Below are 21,634 nucleotides of genomic sequence, written 5' to 3' on the forward strand. Positions count from 1 at the left end.
CAAGGGGGTCTGTGACGGCAGCCCCCACACCTGGAGGCTATCCCAAGGCAGCCAGGGAGGGTAAGAACCAATAAGGATTTTCYCTCAACGGAGATTACCATGATGCACGACTAGGTAGAAGGCAAATAGCTCCTTCAGGATTTTCACTGAGGGCTTGCAGCACYGGAAAAGTTGCTTTCGTATGGCTAAATGTCACGTCAAGGAGGCAGGTTACAAAGGCAGGCTCTGTCACAGAYGCCGTGACTAAGGCAAGGGCTTAATGACCAGCACAGGCAGAGGAGACTCCCGTCAATCGGGTGGTTTTCTGCTCACGGCCTTTGTTTTTCTGCCCGGCCGCTTGCCAAATATTGTCCTTTGTCTTCTTGTCCCTCACTGCTCCCCCTGGGCCTCAAGTCTAGGGCTCCYGCTGCTCTGCTTGCCTGCTTACCCCCCTTTCCCCTACAAAAGCAACCGGCATTCGGGGGAGCCAGCAGTCATGGTTTGCTGGTCCCCTTGCTGGCTGGCAGTGACATGGGGCTGCAAGCACTGTGGCAGCCACTCACGCCCCCAGCCCGTCTCTCACCAGGCACCAGCTGCCCCCAGGCCACCCATCCGCACACAGGAGGCTACCAGCCCTGGGATGCAGCAAGGAAGGAGAGGATGGGAGCCAGGCATGGAGGAGAAAAGTGGGACCCTGSGGAATTTGTGCAGGGCACTGAAATGCAGAGACAAAAATGCTAAAACTTTGCTGGAGCCTGAAGCCTGCAGGGCAGAAGGGCCTTTTGGAAGGAACTTGGAAAACTGTGGCTGCAAGCAACTGAGCCTCCAGGAGAGCGCTGCTGGTTTCCATTTGGTTGGCTTTTGAAAGAGTAGCATTCCCACCCCCCACACACACCCCTCATGGTGGGTAGTGTGTGTTTGCTTGGGAAAGATGAGCCTCATTATCTGTCCATTGTGGCTTTAAAACTTTAAAGCCCAGTGGGAGGACGTTTTATTAGCATGGGAAACTGCTCTGGTGTCCAYGAGGCTGGAGCAAGACTTTTTGCGAGGAGGTCCACCGCACAGGGAAGATGCCTCCATGCCAGCAGTGTAGGCTACGAGGCCAGACACAGAGCAGGGAGGAGGGCCACACAGTTAAACGTGGTCCCATTCCTCCCCTTGAGAACATGCAACACCAGAACCCAGCGAGTCCAGGGCCATTTCCCGTGGCACAGTGCAGGAGGCACACGGAGGGCGGCTGGGCTGGACTGAGCCAGGAACTGCGCCAAGGCAAGGAGGAACTCGGGAGCACAAGTCAGCACAGCACTCKCCTCAAGTGCCTCAAGCTCACAGCGATAACATCTTTGCTCTCACTGAACTGCTGCCCGCTTAATTGTGTGGGAAGGGCTAGGTGGTAGGTGAGGGTAGCCCTGCTGTGATTTATACCTGGGGAGGTGCTGGGCCCAAGCTGTGCTGATAAGGATAGGAAAGGGCAGTGCTGCGTTTCCCTAATTCCAAAGCTGCCCTGCAACCCCTTGCACTCTGCAAGAACGTTTACCCCGTCTGTTCATACTAAGCCCATTAAAGGCCGGCTCACTTTGAAGACACCACCACTATTGAGAAAATTATTTTCTGTTTTTAAGRTTTTGCTGAGCATTGTCCCTGCCCCAGGTTTCTCTTCTCATTTGCTATGCACTCCCTGAGCCTGGAGCCACTGCGACTGCTCCTGTGTCCCATTCACCTMGCAGAAAAACTGTGTGCGAAATGGCCTTGCAATGAGTCCAGGCTGCCACGTGTTGCCTTTTGTACAATTTAGACACTCAGGCAATGCACATCAGCATCCACCTGGAAGAAGGGAAGCCACCTGCAAAAGAAGGAAGAAGTACATCATCTGGCATCCATCTGGGAAAGTGCAAATTTCACAGTTTCAGCTGTGCAAAAGCATCCTGAGCCCAAACAAAAGGCATCTTTGGTGTCTATATATTGCCTCTAGACCAGGGCTATGCTAGGGGCCTTGTTGCATTTGGCCCTCCCGTACAAGACACAGTGTAAAGACACATAGCTAATAGACACACAGCAATAGCATTCACCGCTGGAAGCTAGGAGCTGAGCAGCTGGATGCCATGGTTTATTCTGCTAGAGGCAAGCAACTGCTAAGACTAAACACTGCCTCCACCATCACAGAATCACTGCTAGATCCACTGGAAGTTTCCAGGGCTTGAATTTCAGAAACTTGCTGCCGCGGGGCACTAAAGCACTGCAGAAGACAAAGCAAGGTGTGGCAGGTTTCAGAGGGATTATCCTGCCTTAGATGGAGGATAGAGTTGGAGGGAGATGAAAGCTGGGAGGTAGCACCAGCTCAAAAGCATTTCCCTGCCTGGAAAGGTGAGGCRAGGTGTGCTGAATCACCTGAGGTCTGGCACCCCTACAGCCCTAGCAAGGGGTGCCCAGGGTCCCCTAGGGCCTCCTGTCCCATCAAGCCCACGGCCAGGTGCACAGCCAGCCAGGTRGAACCAAGGTGGCAGGGAAAGGCTCAGGGGGGTTCCACAGACCCCAGGCATGCAGCGGGGTGGAGAGGGTTTGGGTTTGCTCCCCACGCAAGCACCCTTCCCTGCCGGGAAAAACCAGGCCAGCCGGTGCCTCCAGGGCTTGCTTACAGGGAGAGGAGGTAGAAGGGTGAGTTCTCCCTGATTCACTCGCTCCTTCAAGACCAGGCGGGCAGCAACCCCGGCAGCGCAGGATGAGCTGCACCGCCCGCCGCCGCCGCGCCCCCGCCTGCCCGGGGCGGGCCACCGCCTCCCCGCCCCGCCCCGTCGAGCCGCGCCGCGCCGCGCCGCGCCGAGCCGAGCCGCGCACCCGGCACCCGACGGGCACCATGCGCCCGCGGTGAGCGGCGGGGTGGCGGCGCGGCGCGGGAGGGACCGGGACGGCGAGCTCCGAGACTGGAGCAGCGTGGAGGAGGGCTGGGGAGCACCGGGGCCGCAGCACCGGGGCGAAGGGCAAGCGGAGCTCCGGGAGCACTCAGGGGCTGCTGGGCTGTGCCTCAGTCTCGTCGGCCCGTAGGCGCCGGGACTAGGACGCGTGGGGCCGGGCTCGCAGCGGAGCTGCCGGAATTGGGACGCACCCCGGTTGGGGGGCTGGGGTGGGGGGGTTGCAGGGCGCTTCGGGATGCACCGAGGGTGCTGGGAGGTGCCGGAGCTGCGGGGAGGCGTAACCGCTTGGTCTCTGCTTCTCTTGCAGGTGTCCCCTGCGGCGGCTGCTGCTCGGGCTCTTTGTCCTGCTGGTCCCCGCCGCTTTCCAGGAGCCAGGTAATGTGAGTGGGACACAGTGGCTGTGGGGTGCTGTGGCGTGGAGAGGTCCCTCCTGCTGTGCTTGGAGGCAGGGGGCACCAGTTTTGTTCCTCCTCCCTCCTTCTCATGCTGGCCTGAGAGGTGTGCTGCTTCCCAGGAGAAGTGACTGCAAAATCTGCCCTGCGGCCAGCTAGGCATGGGTTCCACTCCCACCCAGGTGAAATGTGCCAGTGTGCCTCCAGTCTGCGTGTAGCACTTTCCAAAGTGAAGGGTAAAGAGGGATAGTGGTTTCCCCCCTGCTCCCCACTGTGGAGAAATAGCTACCTCTGTTACRGACCCAGAGGTTAGCAGGACTGGGCTCTTGTGTATCCTGTCCTATCGATGGGATGCCAGGGAAGGATCCTGGAGAAGTGCTATGCCAGGAAGTGCTTGAGAGAGGACCCTGAATTGGTGCCCCTGAGGGAAGCATGCTTTGGGGACCTGCTGTAATGAGAGCCAGCCCTGGGGCTGGTCAGACCCATGCAGAWCATGTGAAAGACTGGGGGACGTTGCCTTGAAGCGGTTGTGCTCTGTTAGTGGTTTCTGCCCTGTCTACTGAAGTCCTGTCTGTGGCTGAGTGTCCTTGGAAGCACTGCATGCTGTAGAAAGCCTCAGGCAYGCGCCCCAGGGATGCAACACTTCCCATGCCGCTTATGGGCTTTCCCCTGTCTTTAGAGCTTGGAGAATGATTGTTCCAGCTCTCAAGCCACTTATACCCTCGAGATGGATGGCAGAATTCAGCACCGACTCAGCTTTCCAGTCTTGCTTTTGCTGTGGGGGGACGTGGGCCATTCTCCCACTGCCTGAGTGCATGAGCAGCCTGTCTGTGAGGCGAACTTTACCTGTCCTCCTGGGGAAACTTCCTCCCAGCTGCCAGCCTGGTTTAAAGCCCTCCACCCTTTCCAGCCACAGCCAGCATCTGTGGATATGTACCAAATGCAAGGCAGGCTGAGAGAGCTGTGGCTGACAAAGCAAACCCTGGATCTGCTTGTGGCCCGAGAGCTTCCGGAGAATCTCCCTTGTATGATGTAGATGCATGAGCTGGACTAGGGTGATATTTGAACAGTGGAGGACATGAGAGCATCCAGCCCCAGGGCTGCTGTGCCCTTTTGCCTCCCAGTGGGGCCTTGTCTTGGGGCTGGGCTCGCTCTGCTGGGTCAAGTGGGAGAGCGTGTAGTGAGCTGGGGCATCTCTTGGTTCGTTAGCAATAATCTTGGCACCTGATGGTCATAGTCAATGGTAAAATGCACCCCGGTGGAAGTGTGTTCAGAGTGATTGGGCTCACCTGCACTCTGCTTGCGAAAGGTGCTGAGCTTTTGTAGTTGCCCCAGCCCACCAGTGATCCAAAAAGTGGCAAAGGTGCCTTTTCTTCAGGGAGATGTTCCAGTTAGCTTCTGTTTGTGTTATGTACTGCAGCCTCTAAAGCAAGCTAGGAGGTGTTGCTCATGCCCCTGTCTTTCATCTCTGTCCCAGGTTATGCATGATGCATGTTGGCAAGTAGCTGCCCTACTATAAATGAACTGGAAGTCACAGGCACGCACTGGGCTGTGAAATTGGTGGATTATTTACAGGAGCAAGTCTTTATACCATCTAGGAATAGCTCAGATACAGCCATGCAGAGCCTGGTACTGCTTTTGGCTATGTCACGCTCTGCCTTACTGGGGTCACGTTCCAGCAGTGGGATTGTAGCCTGGAGCACATGACAGCAGGAAAGAGCACATGGCCCCTGATCCGCCTCTGCCTCTCTGCACGAGAGCCCAGAACACAGCAGGGAAGTCAGGGGTGGTAGCGTACACTGGCCTGATTTCGTATGAATCTGGCCTGGGCATTCACAGGTTAGCAGGGATGCCCAGAATTCCCAGAGCATGTTTGGGAATAAATGGAGAAGTAATAGAAATGGCCTGAGCTGGATTTATGACGCTACTTTCTGTTGCATGGGTGCCTGTGGTGAAGACTCCTGAAGGACTACGAAAACAAAGTCCCTCTTAGAGGTCTCCAGAGAGAGTAAATTATTCCAATGTGAAATCCTGAATCAGCTATTTTAATTTCCTGGAGACTATCCAGAACAGCAGACCAAGTCTGAGGGCCGGGAACTGTTTTATAGTGGTTATTCAGAGCTGAAGAGGCTAGTCACCCACGCCCCCTCCATCCGGCGCCTGTGCTCCTGGGCAATACAGGGTTTGCCAGGATGATTTGTGAGCTAAAGGTGCATCCCGCACCATTCRAAGAGCCCATGTGGGCATTTGGGGTCTGCCTCCTGTTGCATCGCTGAGCCTCAGCATGGGAAATGGGGGGATTAGGCGTTTAGGGAGCGCATTTTGCTTGGTGACACCTGCTAGCAGGGATGCAAATGCATGAGCTAGTTTCCTCTTTTAAAGGGCTGCATTGAGTGAGAGATTTTCTGCTGCGGTTCTCGTGGACACTGCATATTACAAGAGATTGGGCTGTCTCTGGCCTGGAGCAGATAATGATGTCTTGTGGGAGAAGGTAGGGTTTGCTCCATGAAAACCCCTGTAAGTCCGTACTGATTGCTCTTGGATATTGCTCCTGTAGCGTCTTGTGCCAAGGGAAAGCAGGTCATGAACTGCTGCCTCCAGCTTCTCCTCTCTCCGTTTCAACCACAAGCAGGGAAGTGCCCGTTTCACCCAGATGACTTGGCCATGTCCCAAAGGCAGGCTGCGAATCAGGTTTTAAAGAATTTGAAAGAGTTTTTTTCTCGGTTCAGTGTCCAAGGACTGCAGGGCCTGTTCTACCAGGCGTCCTTTGTGATGGGCTCCCTGGGAATATTTGTTCTGAAGGCTATCCTGGCGTGGAGATAACCTTTCYGTTTATCTGCCTTCCTTGCAAATTTGGGCATTTAGCTGTCTGGAGCTTGTCTTGGCTTTTGTCACCAGATCTCCAGGATCCTAGAGCACGTAACCCAGCAGGTGATTGGGGGTATGTGTGAAGGGGGAGGCATCTGCAGAGAAGGTGAGTTAGGTACAGTCCTGAGAGCACGTGGGGATTGCTGCATGTGTGGGAGGGCTGTGGGTGAATGGCTGTGTGCACGCACAAGGCAGTGGCCTTGGTTGGGACAAGGAGGCTTGGGTCAGGCATTGGGGAAATCTCCTTTCCCAAGAGGAAGGCAGCCCTGGGGCAGGTCCCCAGAGATGAGGGATCTCCACCCCTGGGATTTCCGGACATAACTGGGGCCACCCTGATTGGTGCTGGGGATAGCCCACATCTCTGAGTCTGTAAGGAGACCTGATGTCATTAAGTTTCCATTGCATTGGGCTTTTCAGTGTTCTTCCTAGGTTTGGGAGGGTTGGTACCCTGAAGTCTCAGCTAACGATGATTAGAGGGCCTAGCTGTGACAGGGCAGTCACACCTGGAAAGTGGAGCTGCCTGCTCCCATAGTTATATATAGCAGTTGTTTGAGCTTTTTTCTATGAGTGTAAAGGCTTGTGCTTGATTTTATTTCCATCCTCGGTGGCTTGTCGGTTTTAATGGTTTGGATTCTTAGCAAACACGTGCTGTCAAAGATCAAAGAGGTGTCATGCAGAGAGATTTATGAAGTGTGACATAACTGCTCTGGCATCGGTGCTCAGGGATTTTTGACAGGTGGATCTGAGCTTTCACGAACATTATTTTAAGAAGTTTTTCTACCACTTAGGAGAAGCGCTGTAGGGGACATACCATGCGCAGCACTAGCAGATGATGATTTAGCTTGGGGAGAACTTCTCAGACTGGCATTGGAAGTGAAGTGCTTTTTGTGTTACAGGAAGCAAGGAGGGGGCTGCTTCCTGTTTTGGAGCTGATATGAAGGGCTGTGGAGTTTGACCTGCCTCTAAGAGTGCTAAGCATATGCACCACCTGGCYCCTTTGGGCATCTCTCAGCTTTGAAAGTGTTGTTGGACTGCTGTGGCCTTTGGGATGGAGTGAAACAACTGGAGATGCTGTGCTTGGSCAACTTTGTGAGCACTTCATCTTCTTATCAGCTGGCAAAATTTCTGTTTGCAAAGCCTTATTTTGGACACCAGGCTGCCTCAGGAATGGATGGGCAGGGAGAGCTGCTCCTGCCTGCATGTGAGGCGTAGGCTGCAGGAAGCTGGAAGGGGCCAAACCCGTGGACATCTCTCTCCAGCAAAGCTGGATGCCCCGTTGCTCCTGTGCGTGGGCTCTAGTCCATTGTGGTTGCTGGCCTGCAAATAAAGCTTCCTTCTGCTCGTCCTGTGGAGGAGGGAGCAGAACTGAAGCTCTGAGCAGGCTGTCACTTCCCYGCTGGGACGCAGAGGCTAAGAATAGCTGCCTCTTGCTTTTCTTTGGATGGCTGGAATTAGGCAGAGCGGCGACTGCACAAGGGCCTTTTGGCAGGRTGGGTTTGGACAGGGACAGCACAGCCTATTTGCTCTGTCCCTGGGGATGAGGGACAGTGCCAGTGGTYGGGCCCTGAGCTGTTGCATCCACATAATGCCAGAATTGCTGCAGTCCCTTGCATCTTCTCAGTGGACATCTAAGGGTGTTGTGAGCATGCAGAAATACAAGGCAAAGGAAGAGAGGCAGAAACAGCAGCAACATTTTGCAGGAGCTTGCAGTCAGTGGGTACCTAAATGTTGGGCTCTGCTCTGCTGGCCAGTTTGAGGGGCAAGGGGTGGCTCTTGGTCCTTGTTAGCCTGAGGACAAAGATCTAGTGGGTAATGAAGCAGTAGGAGAGGCTCTTTCCCCTGCTGTCATACTTTGATTTCACACTCCTCTCTTTGCACTGCAGCATGCTAGGTTGCAGAGAGCAGCCCTGAGCATAGATTGTGCCTAGGCTGAGTGTACAAGAGGAGTCTGCTTGCAAGCTGGGGCATGGCACCAGTCATAGGACGCTTCGGGGCTGGAAACTTGTTTAAAAGGGGGAAAAAAAAGAAAAGGGAAAAAAGGAAATGATGCTGCTTGGTCCTGCAGAGCAGTTTCTTACCCAGGCAGGAGTTTTCCTTTTGCTTCCCTGGAGGCAAGTGAACATCTCAAGCCCTGATCCCAGTCATCTCTGTGATTTTGCAGCCTCATATCTGGGCTCAGTCTTTCCAAAGTATCTTTTGTCCCAAGCTCAGACTGGATTTCAGGTTTCTCTGTGGGCAAGGTGAGCTCTGCCCCAGTTTCTCTTGTGCCTCATGTAGCTGTGAGCACCTGGGAACTCCCTGCTGGTGCATCTCCACAGGTAAACAGAGAACAAGGCTGACTTTTCCTGTGGCTACTAGAAGATACTGTGCATGCGGTATTAAATCCTGGGAGAAGTGGGGACTCTGCTTTGAATAGCAGACTGTTGTGGCATTGCTTGTTAATATATCTGTCTCAAGCATCATTGCAAGGTTAAAAACAAAGAATTGTGCTTCTAGAAAGTAAAAATAGTCTTTTCCCTTATAGGAGGACATCACCAYATCTTTTTAAGGAGGCAAGAGTGTATGTGGTTAGTATGGAGCAGGGAGCAAGCCCAGAGGGTGAGGGCTGATCTGCAAGTGCATATGCCCATTAGCTCTGAGCCCTAAGAGGATGCAGAGGACCCTAGTGCAAAGGCAACAGGGCTGCCACAGGTTGCAGACCAGCCTCCCACGAACACCTGTGGGGTGCCTGGGAAAACATGGTGGAGCTGAGGTCTGGCCTTAGWTTTTGCTGTTTAAGATGGTGAGGAACACCTTAGAAGAGCTATTCTCATCCCCGTCATGTCCTGGGATGCTGAATTCACTGGCTGATGTGTCCTCTGGTGAGACTGTGTCTTGTTGGCACAGCTTTTTGAGCAAGTCTAGGGCTGGCACAGAGGCAGGTGWAAGTTCTTTTATGGGAACCCAAGACATTTCATCCTTGCATACATGCAGTTCTGCTAATTTACCAACTTCTCCATTCCACTTGCTGGATCTTGCTCTGATTTGATGTCTTGCTTTACGTTTCCCTCCACTGGAAATCATCTCCTTCCAGAGCATTGAATAGAGGATAGTGAAAGGTTCTCCCTACCCAGCTGTTTGGGGAGACAAATGGTCTCTGCTAACGTGTGACTCTCTACGGTGCGTCTTTCCAGTGCTAAAGTTCTCATGTTTCTTCCCATGGCTCAGGGGGAATCTTGTCCTTGGTCGTACCACCTACAAGCCCTCCACCCACCAGTGGCTGCAGTAAGCAGGCGTCTGCTCCTGTTGGTTCTCTTTCTACCAGCTCTCTAGTATCTGAGAGATTCTTCGTCTCAGGGAGGTCTGAGAGGAGCCCTATTCCGATATGGTCCTTGGAGTGGGGCTGGAGCCACTCTTTGTGTTTAGAAGAGATGTACAGAGGAATTGGGCTCAATGAGGAGTAGTTGTTCCAAGTCTGGAAAGCAGAGGAAGAAGAATCTCCTTGTGTACCCCTGACAYCCTGCAAGCAGCCACGGGTGACCTTGCTGTGTTCTAACTGCAAGATTTAGAATGTTTTCCCTGCGTCTCACCTTGAAAAATGCCCCAAGTTTGAGGCTACTTTRCATGAGGCAACATCTCTCAGTGGAAGAGAGTTGAGAGAAGTTAAAGCAGTTGCCACTTCTGCTTTGGATTTTTTTTGGGGGYGCATGCGCACAAAGAAAGTCCCAGTGGTGGTAGATGGAGGTGGTAGAGGACAATGATCTGAATCATGCAGAGAATTCTTTGAGGGTTTGACATGGCCTGATGCAGAGTAGCAGAAGGGAGCTTGGAGATCCAAGAGCTTGCCATGCCTTGCATGCATGAGACAARGGCTTATCAGCTGCATGGAGAAGCATTAGTGGGGACTTACAGGGTAGGTTTTATCCATCACCTACTATTGAACCTGAGACAAACGAGGGAGGGAGCCTAGGAGGCTACTTGGCCATTAGGTGTGGGGCTGTCAGGGGCTGCTGTGAAGCRTTGCTAGCAAAGGCTTGCCTACGCCTTGTTTCTCCTGCTTTGTTTCCCCCAGCTGCTGCATTCCTTTGTACGCAGTACATATCTCTCCTGCACTGATCTAGTTTATGGCAATTGCTACAGATGATAGTCTAAGCTCTGAAACAACAGTCCCAGCAAGCATACTCTGTCTCTTCCAGAAGTTTAGTAGTTTACCAAAAAAAGAATTAATTCTGGCATTTCAGTAGAGAGTTCAAAGCTTTAAAGGAGACATCAGGGATTAAATATCGGATGTATATCAGCAGCTCAGAGGTATGGGATTAATAAAGTATTTTAATGATCTTCTAGCATATCTGACRACATTTGAGAATGTACTGGAGAGGAGCAGTTTCCAACAGCTTTCTGTGCATCTCTGACTGTGCATACAGCTTAGGAGGTTGTTCAGAGACAGCATCTTCTGTGAGGAACGGGGAGCTTTTGCTGGGCTCTGTTTCAACCTTGTAGCTACAACCTTGTAGCTTGATCTCTTCTCTCTGGATTGGGGGAGTGTGGGGACCTCTCACTGGTTTGTGTTCATCACCCACAGATTCACCAAGCTGATTTAGTCTTCCTTTGGGTACCCAAGTGTGTGTGTGCGCCTCGTGGCTTTTCCTGGGATTCTTCAATCCACGGCAGCCAGCAACAGCAGGGATGCAGCCACCCTCTGGGAAGGTGGGCCAGGTCTTACGGAGAGCTGGTGCTCAGAGGAGTTGCAGGAAGTTGGATGATGGCATGGAAAATATCAGCCTCCGCAAAGGTGTTGGMTAGATCCAAATCCCCTGAATATCAAGGAGTGGGATAAAGTCCCAGCTCCTGACTCTGTGGGTAGAGGAATGTGTGTAGTAGCACAGTGCATGTGTGTTTTTGGCTTTTAGTATAGTACTTGATTAACGTACAAAGATGTAATTGAAACATGGAGCTGAACAAGATTTAAAAAATGGTTTGGACATTTATACAGCTAATAAGGACTTCCGAGGTTGCATTAATGTGGATTCAAAGCCATTAGGAGAAATGTGAAAGCAGAGAGTGCAAAGCATTGGGAAAGGTGGAATAGGCTTAGGAGAGCAGAAGGCAAAAATGTATAGTGTTTTCTGGAAGCAGCCGAAGAGCACAGCTGCAAGGACACTATGGTAGAGAAACCTTAAGAGCACATAGATTGATGACTCTAAGACTCTAAGATGACTTACTAAAGATTTCTGGGAAATTCCTGTGGCTAACACACTTGATATGATACTCACACAGATTTGGACTGAGGATTAAATTGTTTGGACTCTGGTAAGTCTGTCCCCCCCCAACCCCAACCCCGACACACACACAAAAGCTCAGCTCTGTTATTAAATCCTAATAAAGAGCAAAAAGCCTTTGTTAAACTGTTAAACTGAAAACTTGTTGTGTTTAGATACAGGATGCAAGATTGCATTCTCTCTTTTTTATTATTATTATTTTTTTTCCTGTTTGCTGAGAGCAAAGTTGCCTTTGGAGTGGGATGGGAGGTTAGTGGCAAAATGAGTGGATTTCCCTTCCTGGTGCCCCATGTGTTTGCCTGAGTTTGCATCTGCACTCGTTACTCTTCGGGTGTATTTAGATATCAGCATATGTTCTGTTTCTCAGTTTGGTTTCCATTCTCTCCTGGGCACACGAGAGACTGCAAAGGAATAAACATAATGAACAAAGGATTTTAGGCATATATGCAATTAGTAAACCTGTTTGGTGTTAGAGGACCATTCCTGAGGGCTGGAGGTGTGAAGGCTTTTGCTCATCCTACCAGCAGTTGATCTGGGCTGAGGAAGGAGTTGGGAGCAGCAGGGATCCATTTTTTTTTTTCTTTTTCCCAAGCGGCAGGTAGGAACTGAGCTTGGCAGCTGGGGCTASAGCCCTGCAGGTTACAGCGTTGTTTATCGAGCAATGCTCTTGGGATGAGCCGTGCTCTCAGCTTTGACCAGAAATGCCGTTTGGCAGGAGCATCTCCAGTGCCGACCACTTTCKCAGTAAGCAACATCTGGCCTGGAACATCTTGTGTCTGGTAGTCTTAAGTTAAAAAGGGTGCTTTTGTGGAATTTTTAAATTGCTTTTTTTGGCATTGTGTCTAAGCTCTTTTTACAAGGAAATTAGTCATTACTGAGCTTCATTATATTTTTATTTTATTCCTAAGCTTGATCTGCTCATTTCTTCCTCTCAGGCCAAGGGCTTTGAAGATTYGTCTTTTCCTGTGACTGCTTCCCTGAGCAAAAGCATTGCCCTTGTCTGCAGTTTATGGGCAGCTCCTTGTACACAGGAACAGGCTGGGATGCAAACAGCAGCAAGGGCACCTGGAAATATGCTCCACAGCTTGCRATTCTTGTGTTATCATCCCGACATTCTTCACAGCATTGCTGTTGACATAAATCTTTGAGTTATTATTTTCTGTGTCAGCCCAACGGCCCTTAAAGCTATCTATGATTTTATAATTCTTAAGTAAGCCACCTGTCTCCCCTCCAGTAAATGCTGTTGTTAAACAAGTTTTTTTTTCTTTTTTTCCTGCTCTTCTAGTTAGTCTATAACTTAATTGAGTTGGCGCCTATTGACTTTTGGATAAACTTCACCTTTTTGATAACCCCCGATAAGCACGCAGTGCTTGGTTACTGCGATAGTGCTGTGGACGTTGGCTTGAGACCTGTCTGCTGTCCTTACAGCCACGTGACGTTCCCAGCCAGGGAAGCGAAGTGTGAAGGTATTTCTCCCAAGGAAGCAGGTTGTGTCTGATTCGCAGTCTGATGCACAAGGTTTTAGCTAGTTGTTGCTGCTGGCTGGTCCCAGACGGCTGATATGGCTGACAGTTTGGATTAGGGGACTCTGTATTTGTTCTGGCTGGCAATAGTCTTTAATTATTAAACAGGTAGCAATGAGAGATCAGGAAATACAAAGAGTGCCAAAAGATTTTTTTTTCTTCCCTGCCAACATGGGAACTGCGCGCTTGCTTTCTGCTGCATCTGCCTGGGTGGGGATTACCAGGGTCATCCCTGATGGAGGAAGGAGGCGACCTGCACTCATTTATGCATATACTTGGTCTGGCAGGAGGGTGAGGAGAGGATGTTAGGGTAGCAAGGCAGCCCAGAGGTCCTCTACTCTCCTGCTCTAAACTTGCTTWGTCTTTGATTCCTGACATCTCTGATCCCCAAATCCCCACTGTCCAGGCATATTCCCATGCCCAATATGGAGTCCATGAGACAGATACCCTTACCTTGCCACTGCCTTCKCCTGCAGCAGGCAGGGATGCCATCTCTCCTGCTTCAACTTGTGCTGCTTGAAGTGAGTGTGCAGAACCAAGGCTGCCTTCTGATCTCCATCCCAAACTTGGTCTCCATTCCTCTTGGATGTCACAGTATAAGGCTCTGAGKTTTGTTCATTCCTGTTGGGATGGAGCAGGGCTTTCAGGTGGGTTGCCCATGTGCGTTATGCATCTCGGCGAGGTGAAACAACTACTTGTCTTATTCTAAGCCAGCTCCCCAGGGCCATTCCTGATGGGAATGCATCTTTTCAGCATCTTTCCCCTCTGGCCCCCAGACGTTCTCCAGAAGGGCCAGAGTCAGTATCTTGGGGAAATGCAGACTCAGAGGGAGTGCTGACTAAGAGACCCTAGGCTCAGCCTCAGAGCTAGGACAGTGGAGGCTCACTGCTTTTGGAAGAAGTGCCCTGATCCGAGAAGTCTTTCTGGGTGGTTTGGCAGATCTTGCTTTTCAGGATACKCATTGCCAGTCAATCGTAGCCAGCAGCACAGCCACACAGCTTACCCCTCTCTTGAGCAGTTGTCTGGATTGTCTAGTCTCTTTTCCAGCCCTCATTCCTGTTGATCCTCAGACATCTCCAAAGCAGGGTGTGCTCTTCCAGCATAAAGCAGTGGTGCTCCAGAACCTAGAGTAAAGCTGCAATAGCAGACATTGCCTGCAGGTTTTTGCCCCTCTCCTCTGGCACAGCTCTGATTTTTGCTCTCGTCCTAGAAATTGAGTTACTGCTTACTCAGCTGTTCCTAAGTGCCTTAGAGCTCCTCCTTGAGAAGCAAGACCTTGCCCTAGCCCCAGAGCAGGGTGAGCCCCAGCCTCCACAGGATTTTTAGAAAGAGTTCAGACATCATGTGCCCCCTTTTCTTTCCCTCCCTCCCCAGTATAAGCCAGTGCCCCTGAGGTGTAATTCAGGCTTTGACAGCAGAGGAAACATACTGGTGGTTGCTCCAGCCACAGCGCGTTTTATTAGGGCATTGCAGGACTGATTCGCATTGCAAGCCTGGTCTCCAAGAGGGAGCTGCTGCCAGGCATCTTTCTAAATCCAGGGTTTCTTGTCAGCTTGGGGTCATCAGCTCCCTCCTGTGTGAGGGTCCCAGGACAGGAGCTCCCCACTCCCTCCAACAGCCCCCTCTCTTACCTATCCCCAGGGAGGTGGTGTCGGTAGCTGGTGTCCCCCCTTTCCTCTGTTAGTGACCCCTAAGGCACAGAGGTTGTGTAACAGCAAATGTAGAATCATTCCTCAACCCTGAGATGAAAACAATAAAACACGAAGTCTAGCCCTGGTCCATTAGGTAGAGTGAGGTTGATGTCTCTGTTTCCTCCTTTGGAAGGGGTCATCTTCTGCCTGGAAAGATAAATCCTGATGTCAAGCAAGGCACTTGGGTGGGAGCTGAGCTTGCTGAGACCAGGGACTCATGGGTTATGCAGAGCCCCAGGCTGCAGCATGGGTATGCCCTGACTTTCCCTCTTGCTGATTTCCCCAAACTTAATAACCACTCACGTGGCTCATGAGATTCATTTGTGCTCCACTGTTGAGCATGTGCGAAGCCAGTGTTACTAACTCTGAGGCTAGAACGGGGAGGGGACAGGCTCTCTTGGAGCCCGGAGGCCCTGCATTTTGTAAGGAGATTACTGCCCGCTGTGCCGGGAGCAGGGTTTCCCGTTCCCAAAGCCTCCTAGCACTGCACACGGCATTGCATTGCATTCCTGCTCTGCGCCAGATCGGAAGGCGTTAAGATGAGAGAGTGCCTTTACGTCCAGAGGAAAGTGAGCCAGGCAGGAGGGCACTTGCCACAGACCCTGCGACATGGACATCATTAGAGATGTCCCCAGTGCATCCCAAGTCACAGAGCAAACGAGGATGAATGCAGGAGAGGCTTGGGTGAAGCTTTCTGTGCCTGGCTTGATGATAGTTTCTCAGTCCTTCCTCCTCCACTTGATACCTTCCTACTTGGGATATCGTATTATCCCCCCCGGGMAAATTCAGAGTGCAGATTTAATTCCCAGCTTAGGTGGCAGCCAGGCTGACCTAAAAGATGATGTCTGTGGCTGAATTTGGAGCAGCAAGTTAGACACCCCAGGCAGCTCTCCAGCCTATGGAGCCTGAGGTGGCTTTGGGTCTAGCTGACAGTGCCCAGCCTGCAGATAGATTATCCCACTGGTGAGACAGAGGTTGGCTTGCTTGGGAGCTCACTGGGCATTTTGGGCTGCAATGAAGTGGTATCTGCATCATTTGATCACGTGGCATGCTGTCTGCTCTTCGCACAGCCTGCATCTGSCATGGCTGCAGATCTGTTATCCAGAGCTTGATGCGGCCTTCTTCAAGGGAAATGRAGGGGAAAACTTGTATTTCTGCATGTAGTTGTTATTTCTGCTGCTTTTCTGTGTACTGCTACATATTAYGCTCGCTGTTAAATTTCTGTTTCCACTCTGCGACAAGCCCAATACTACAGTCGGTCCCTGCAAGTGCAGATCTTAGACACGGGGAAACCTTGGCTGACTTCTAAGCCAGCGAGTGTCTCCAGACCCGTGGTGTATCTGAAAAGCAAAGGTCATGGGGCCTCTCCTGGCATAAGGATGAGCTGTCCCCATGCATGCCTGTCCTGTGATGGTGTTCAGACTGGCCTCTTKCCTGCTAAAGCTCCTAAATGGATGGCAGTCTGGCCAGATTTTCACTTGGTTGATTTACTTCAAGTAATCCTCTGAGCAGTGCTTTACCCCCGGTTGTTTTGGCTGTGCCTCATGGCTTGGGGAACGACAGGCACCATTGGGATGAACCACCCCCAGCCAGGTTATTCACCCTTGGGGCCCCTCAGATCTCCTCGTGGCAAGCAGCAAAAGGGAAAGCTTTGCTGGAAATACTGAGGTTTTAGGTTTCACCCCAAGTATTTAGAAGAGAAAAGCCCCGCTGTTTTCCTAGTGAAGTATCTCATGCACAACCGGCTGCTGGGTTCGGCAGCCATCTGTGCCTCTGGGGTATTGGTTGTGGGCAGCCCAGCTTTGGTTACAAGCTTATCAGTTTGTCACCTCTGCCATGAGATAAACTGAAAGGTGCTATTGTGAGCCCCAGCAGAGCAGCTGTAACCAGAGGATAGTGCTAGCATCTATAGAAACATTTGGAGGGAGTTTTCTGACCTTTTCCTACTGGTTAATCGGGACGCTGTTAGATAAAATGTTGTTTTATACCAAGATACTGCATCTTTTTGGTGGGGGGATGGAGATGTCACACTGCAGCAGGCAACAAAGGCTAATGGAGTGGAGGGGGGAATCTGGTGATGTCTCCTTTGTATCATAACTGATGGGATGGGGTAGGCTGTCTGCAGCCCTAAATGGCTCTGTGAACGCAGGTGAGTCCCTCATTTTGCTAAACAAGGCAGGAGAAGGCAGCAGCAGCATGGCTTGCAGCATCCTGAGCACCACTCTTACCAGCAATGTCTTTAGTAATGAAGTTGTTCATCCTACAGTCATGCTCACCAAATAGTCCCATTTTCCACACTCACCCAGGGGAAAGTCTTTGGTGCTGCCAGCTGCTTCCAAAAGCTCTGTGCCTGTGTCAGTGGCTCTGTTGGTCACTTYGTGCTAGTGCTGAAGGCATGAGCCTGCAAGACGGAGTTGCAGGCTGAAATATGCTTCCCTCTTTTGAAGAAAGTTCTGCCTATTTTTTTTTCTGCCATGCTGTGCTGTACCTGGCACTGTGAGCCTTGTCACTGTCTAGAGGCAAGCTTCCGCCTTTTGGTCAGCAAGCCAAGCGAAGACTCTGCTCCCTGTGCTTCTCTCTCTGATGCCCAGTAGGCACTTGAATTTGTAGGGAGTCCCCAAGGTTTGTCTGGAGATTATCATAGGAAGAGCATGAGCTTTTTGTCAGGCAAACTCTTGCTTATCTCTTTGTGACAATTTGTCAGGAAAATTTCTGTGTCCCGCTTTGAGAGTGTCAAAAACGAGGTATTGGCAACACTGGTCAGAAGACTAGGAGGAGAGTAGATGCTGYAGAATGAGGCCTTGTCTTGGAAGGAGGTGAGGGCTGTCAGGGAAAGCAAGGGATGTATGCTGGTGGAGGGTAAGTTGTGCAGAGGGTCATGTGTTGCAGGTTAGCCAGGTGAAGTTCACCAGCAGGGGTGATTTGTCAGGGAAAGGTATGAGAAAATGGCATTACAGCACGAAGTACGCTTTTGTGCAATGGAGGGAATGGTAGCACTCCACAGGCCTCCCCAGGCCACATACGACATGGAGGGGATATAGTGATGGTTCTGGTCCCTTCTGGTTCACTGTTGCTTACTGGATTTGGTTCAGCATTGGAGCTCAGGTACAAAGTCATCAGCTGCAGCCAAACTAACCCAAAAGTGCTCAAGGATATAGGTCTCCTTGTTGTGTTCCGTGAGACTGCAAAACACCACCTTATATCCAGCATTGGCAGGTCAGGCTTTGGTGGAGAGCTGGTGCAGAATGGAAATGCATGTCCTAATCCTCTCCTAAAAGTTTTTTTTTTTTTTTTTTTTTTTTTTTTTTTTTTTGGTTTTTTTTTTTTTTTTTTTTTTTTTTTTTTTTTTTTTTTGGGGGGGGGGGGAAGGGGGTGGAGAAAGGAAGTCTCTGAGCTGGTTTCTCCACAGAGGCCAGGATAGGTTTCTTCTGTTGTATGGGATTTAAATGGGCTCTTCCAGAGTGGAGACCTGCTGAGATGCTCTGTGTGCAGTGATGATTTGTCTCCTGGGATTTTCCTGACCTCTCTGTCTAGCTGGGATTAAAAGCTCCCTCCACCTCCRAGATTCCTTTGCTGTTCTTCCACAGCGTGAAGCCTTGTGAGCCCCTTTTGGGGACAGCTGCCCTTCCAGAGGACACGGTCAGGTTGGGATTTTTTCTCTGGTGGCCTCAGTGCCGGCCCCTGTGCCCTCTCTGGAGTACCCGTATGTGGCCATGGGAAGCTGCTGCCCCACAGAACTTAGAAAGGAGGCTCCTCCACTGAACACTTCCCCAGGGCTTCAGGATCTGAGCTGGGGCAGATGTTAGCAGCCAGCTCTGAAATGCCACAGTTGCTTCCCACTTTTCTTCCTTGGACTCAGCCTAAAGAGTTAATGAAAATGTTCGAGAGGGGCCCATCAACCTCTAGTCCTCAAAGGCAGCATTGGAGGTAATAATCTTCTTTCAGCTCTCTTTCTTTTCCACTGCTAATTGTAGAGTTGACATTGTCCCCTTTCATGAAAGAGTCTTTTGTCAGGCTGGGTTGCTGGGCAAACCCTGGGCTTGCCAGTAGGTTGCAAGGCCTGAATTTCTCTTTTGCACATCCTTTTCCTGAAGCAGGTAGTTTATATGGCTTTTTTAGCAGCAGGAATGTCCCCTCCCCCCCATCTCAGATCTTTTGCAGACTACAAACAACTTTCTTTTACTGAATATCACCATCAGTGCCTGAGGCCCAATTTTTGTCCCAGTCCTACCTACCTAGAAAACCAAAAGAAAGGTAAGGCAGTCTAGAGGCCAATCCATAAATACTGTATTTATTCCCTAGTGGGTGTCCTAGCAACAGGGATTAATGCTGCAGTGTAGGAAGGGTGTTTGCTGGGTCTTGCTCCATCACACAGTGATGGTTCATTGACCGAATGCCTGCTGTTTTGCACAGGTGAGTTTGATGCTTGTCCTCAGTTTATCCCAGGAAGCCCAGGAAGCCTGGGCAGGGTCAAGGCAGRGTTCTGCAGAGGCCATCTCGAGCAGACGTATCCAGGAGCTTGCACCGCCATGCTATGTGTGCCTGCTTAGATGCCCTGGAGCACTGCAGGCTTCTCTCATGGTGGGGGGTTTGCTCTGCTCCAGGTGGCAGGGAAGTTTGGGAGACTCTCGAAAAGTTATTGGTGGTAAAACGGGCTCCTGAATGTTTTGGCCAGCCTTCCTCTACCCACACTCAGCAGGAGTTGGTTGCTAAACMTGCCTGCCTCCATCAAAACCAAGTTTAGGTCAGATAGTACACAGCTCCTGCACGGCCTGGGAAGCACTCCAGCACGTGGGAGGAGATGCTTTGCCAGCCTGTGAAGAYGGGAGCAAAGTCTACTTGCTCTGCTAAGTCATGCCAGCTTAGACAAGACCCTGCTGGGACTTTGTGGGGAGTCGATGTCACTGTAAATCTGACTCTCACCGTGCCAAGACAAATACAACCATGCAGTAGAAACAAACCTCTTAATACATTCCCTGCATCATAATGTTCCCACTGCACTGGCAGTTTGATACGGTTGTGTGGCTATGTTAACAGTTAGTGTGCAATGGCTGCTGTTAACAACCTGTATCCCTCTTGCATTGGGGTGTTGCTAATGTGGCATATCTTGATGAAACACAGTTCTACTAATACCAGTAAAAATTACACCAGCCCCTAGTGTTTCAAGATAACAGCTCTGCATTTATTAGGTTATGGAGAATCAGGAAAAATGACTCCATTTTGCTGGTTAATCTATTTTTGCTGTTTAATCTCTGATGACCCTGCTGTGCTTATGAGTTTTCCTGACTTTGCTTTATAGACCCAAGGAGATTTAGCGTCATGCCTGTGAGGGCTGGAGGCTTCTCCTTGAGGAACATGTTCAGAGATGCACTCAGTACCGGCCACAGCCAGCAAAAACAGCACCTTGAGAAGGAGGTCCTGTGTTTTGGTGCCTGAGCAGTAGATCTGTGGCCTTGTGGAGTGGCAGGTGGAGGTCAGCTGGATACCACAGGGTATTTCCAATCACACAGGAGTCCCTGTGTGCAGACCCAGGAGTCTGAGCACCCTGTGTGCATGGTGTAGGTGGAATCAGATGATCAGCAAAGCTCGGAGGGCCACCTGGCTCACCAAACATAGACATCTCCTTCAGGGTGAACCAAGTGGCTCTTCAGGTTCTGATAACTGTAGTTATAGACTTGTTGAGGGCGGGAGTTGGTGCAACCACCCAGAGCATGTGGAAACACCTGCATTGAGGTGCCTATCACTCAGAGCTGAATCCCACCTGGAGCCAAATCCCACCTTTCTTTGGGAATAAAAARCTATATCGGTGGTAGGGAAGCATGTTAGCTCTTGTGCTGGCCCTATTGGTCTCTCCTAGCAATTTGCAGCCCCTCAGGAAGCCATGCTTTTGGTCAGAGTGAGATGCCACACTTTTCTGCTTGGGACACCTGCAAGGCTGATGGATGGGGTCCTTTGTGGCAACAGTATTTGTTTTAAGGCAGCTCTGAGCATATGGCTGAATTTTGCTGATTGATCTGAGGGCTTGGGATTTCCCAGTGGACCCTGGTGGATGTTTCTTTGTGGGCTTCCTGCACGAGATTCTGGGGTGGCATCAGGAAAGGGCCTGATCCTGCAGCCACTGCAGGAGGGATGTGTCTGGAGCAGCAGTGCGCTCAGGCCGTTCCTCGCCTTGCAGCACCTCGCCCTTGGCACGATTTCAGCCATCGGCCATGGCGGGCACCTCATGCAGCTTCATCTCCGGGCTGTTTTGGTGCTGAGTCATTTCTAAATGCTCCTAAGAACCTCTCCCATTTTCTTTCCTCCAAAATATTTCCAGTATCARCCTGGGAGAGCAGAAGCGTTGTGTGCTGGGCAGCACAGCCTGCTAGCCAGTGMGGATGCCCTCACTCCCCTTGTGCAACCAGCTCCCGTGTCTCTGAGGAGCAGCTGCGTGCTGATAACATTGTCCCATTTTAGTCTTTTAAGTACTTCCTTTGCTTTCCCTGCAGACCCTTCCGGACTTTATCCTGCTTTCCTTCTCTCACCTCCTTTTCGGAGATGACAGCATGCACGAGCTGGTCCCTTTTGTCCATTCTTTGCTTTTTCCTTTTGCTGTTTGGGTGCTGATATCCCAGAAAGTCCCTCCCCCCCCCGCCCCGCTCCGGGGGGGGGGAGGTTGGGGCCCCCATTGCGTGCATGGTGCCAGCTTGGTCTGGTCCCGGCTGAGCAAATGGGCCACTYCACAGAGCCAGGGGGAAGAAAACAGTCACAGTAAGCAGCAGCCCAGCTGTCTCTTAGTTGACCGGCTTGCACGCATCCATAGCTACGGGGCAGGGAAAAATGAACCGGCGGGCATAGCACTTGAATGTCAGAGCTTCATGCTGTATCCTTGCTTTTGTTGCTGCAGCGATCAGCCTGGATGCCGGTCCCGTTCCAGGCAGCTGCTGGGTTGTCAAGGTGCTGCGGGCTATGCAAGCTCTGCAGGGGAAGAGGGAAGTTTTGCTGCCCGAAGTGTGTAATTTGGTCACTGGA

The 21,634-nt window shown here is 51.1% G+C and overlaps 1 protein-coding gene across 1 annotated transcript in view; it reads left to right on the plus strand.

Annotated features, from left to right (window-relative positions):
• Window positions 1–2,774: 2,774 nt before the first annotated feature.
• Window positions 2,775–21,634, plus strand: part of COL18A1 (collagen type XVIII alpha 1 chain) — a 65,148-nt gene continuing 46,288 nt past the window's right edge. The window contains exons 1-2 of the mRNA XM_085314565.1: window positions 2,775–2,844; window positions 3,199–3,266. Coding sequence (XP_085170691.1) covers window positions 2,834–2,844; window positions 3,199–3,266 — 79 coding nt within the window. The 5' untranslated portion in view covers window positions 2,775–2,833. The remainder of the gene's footprint in view (window positions 2,845–3,198; window positions 3,267–21,634) is intronic.

This window comes from Rhea americana, unplaced genomic scaffold (genome assembly GCF_003343005.1).
Source record: "Rhea americana isolate MKP2758 unplaced genomic scaffold, rheAme1 scaffold_408, whole genome shotgun sequence".
NCBI classification, from domain to species: Eukaryota; Metazoa; Chordata; class Aves; order Rheiformes; family Rheidae; genus Rhea; species Rhea americana.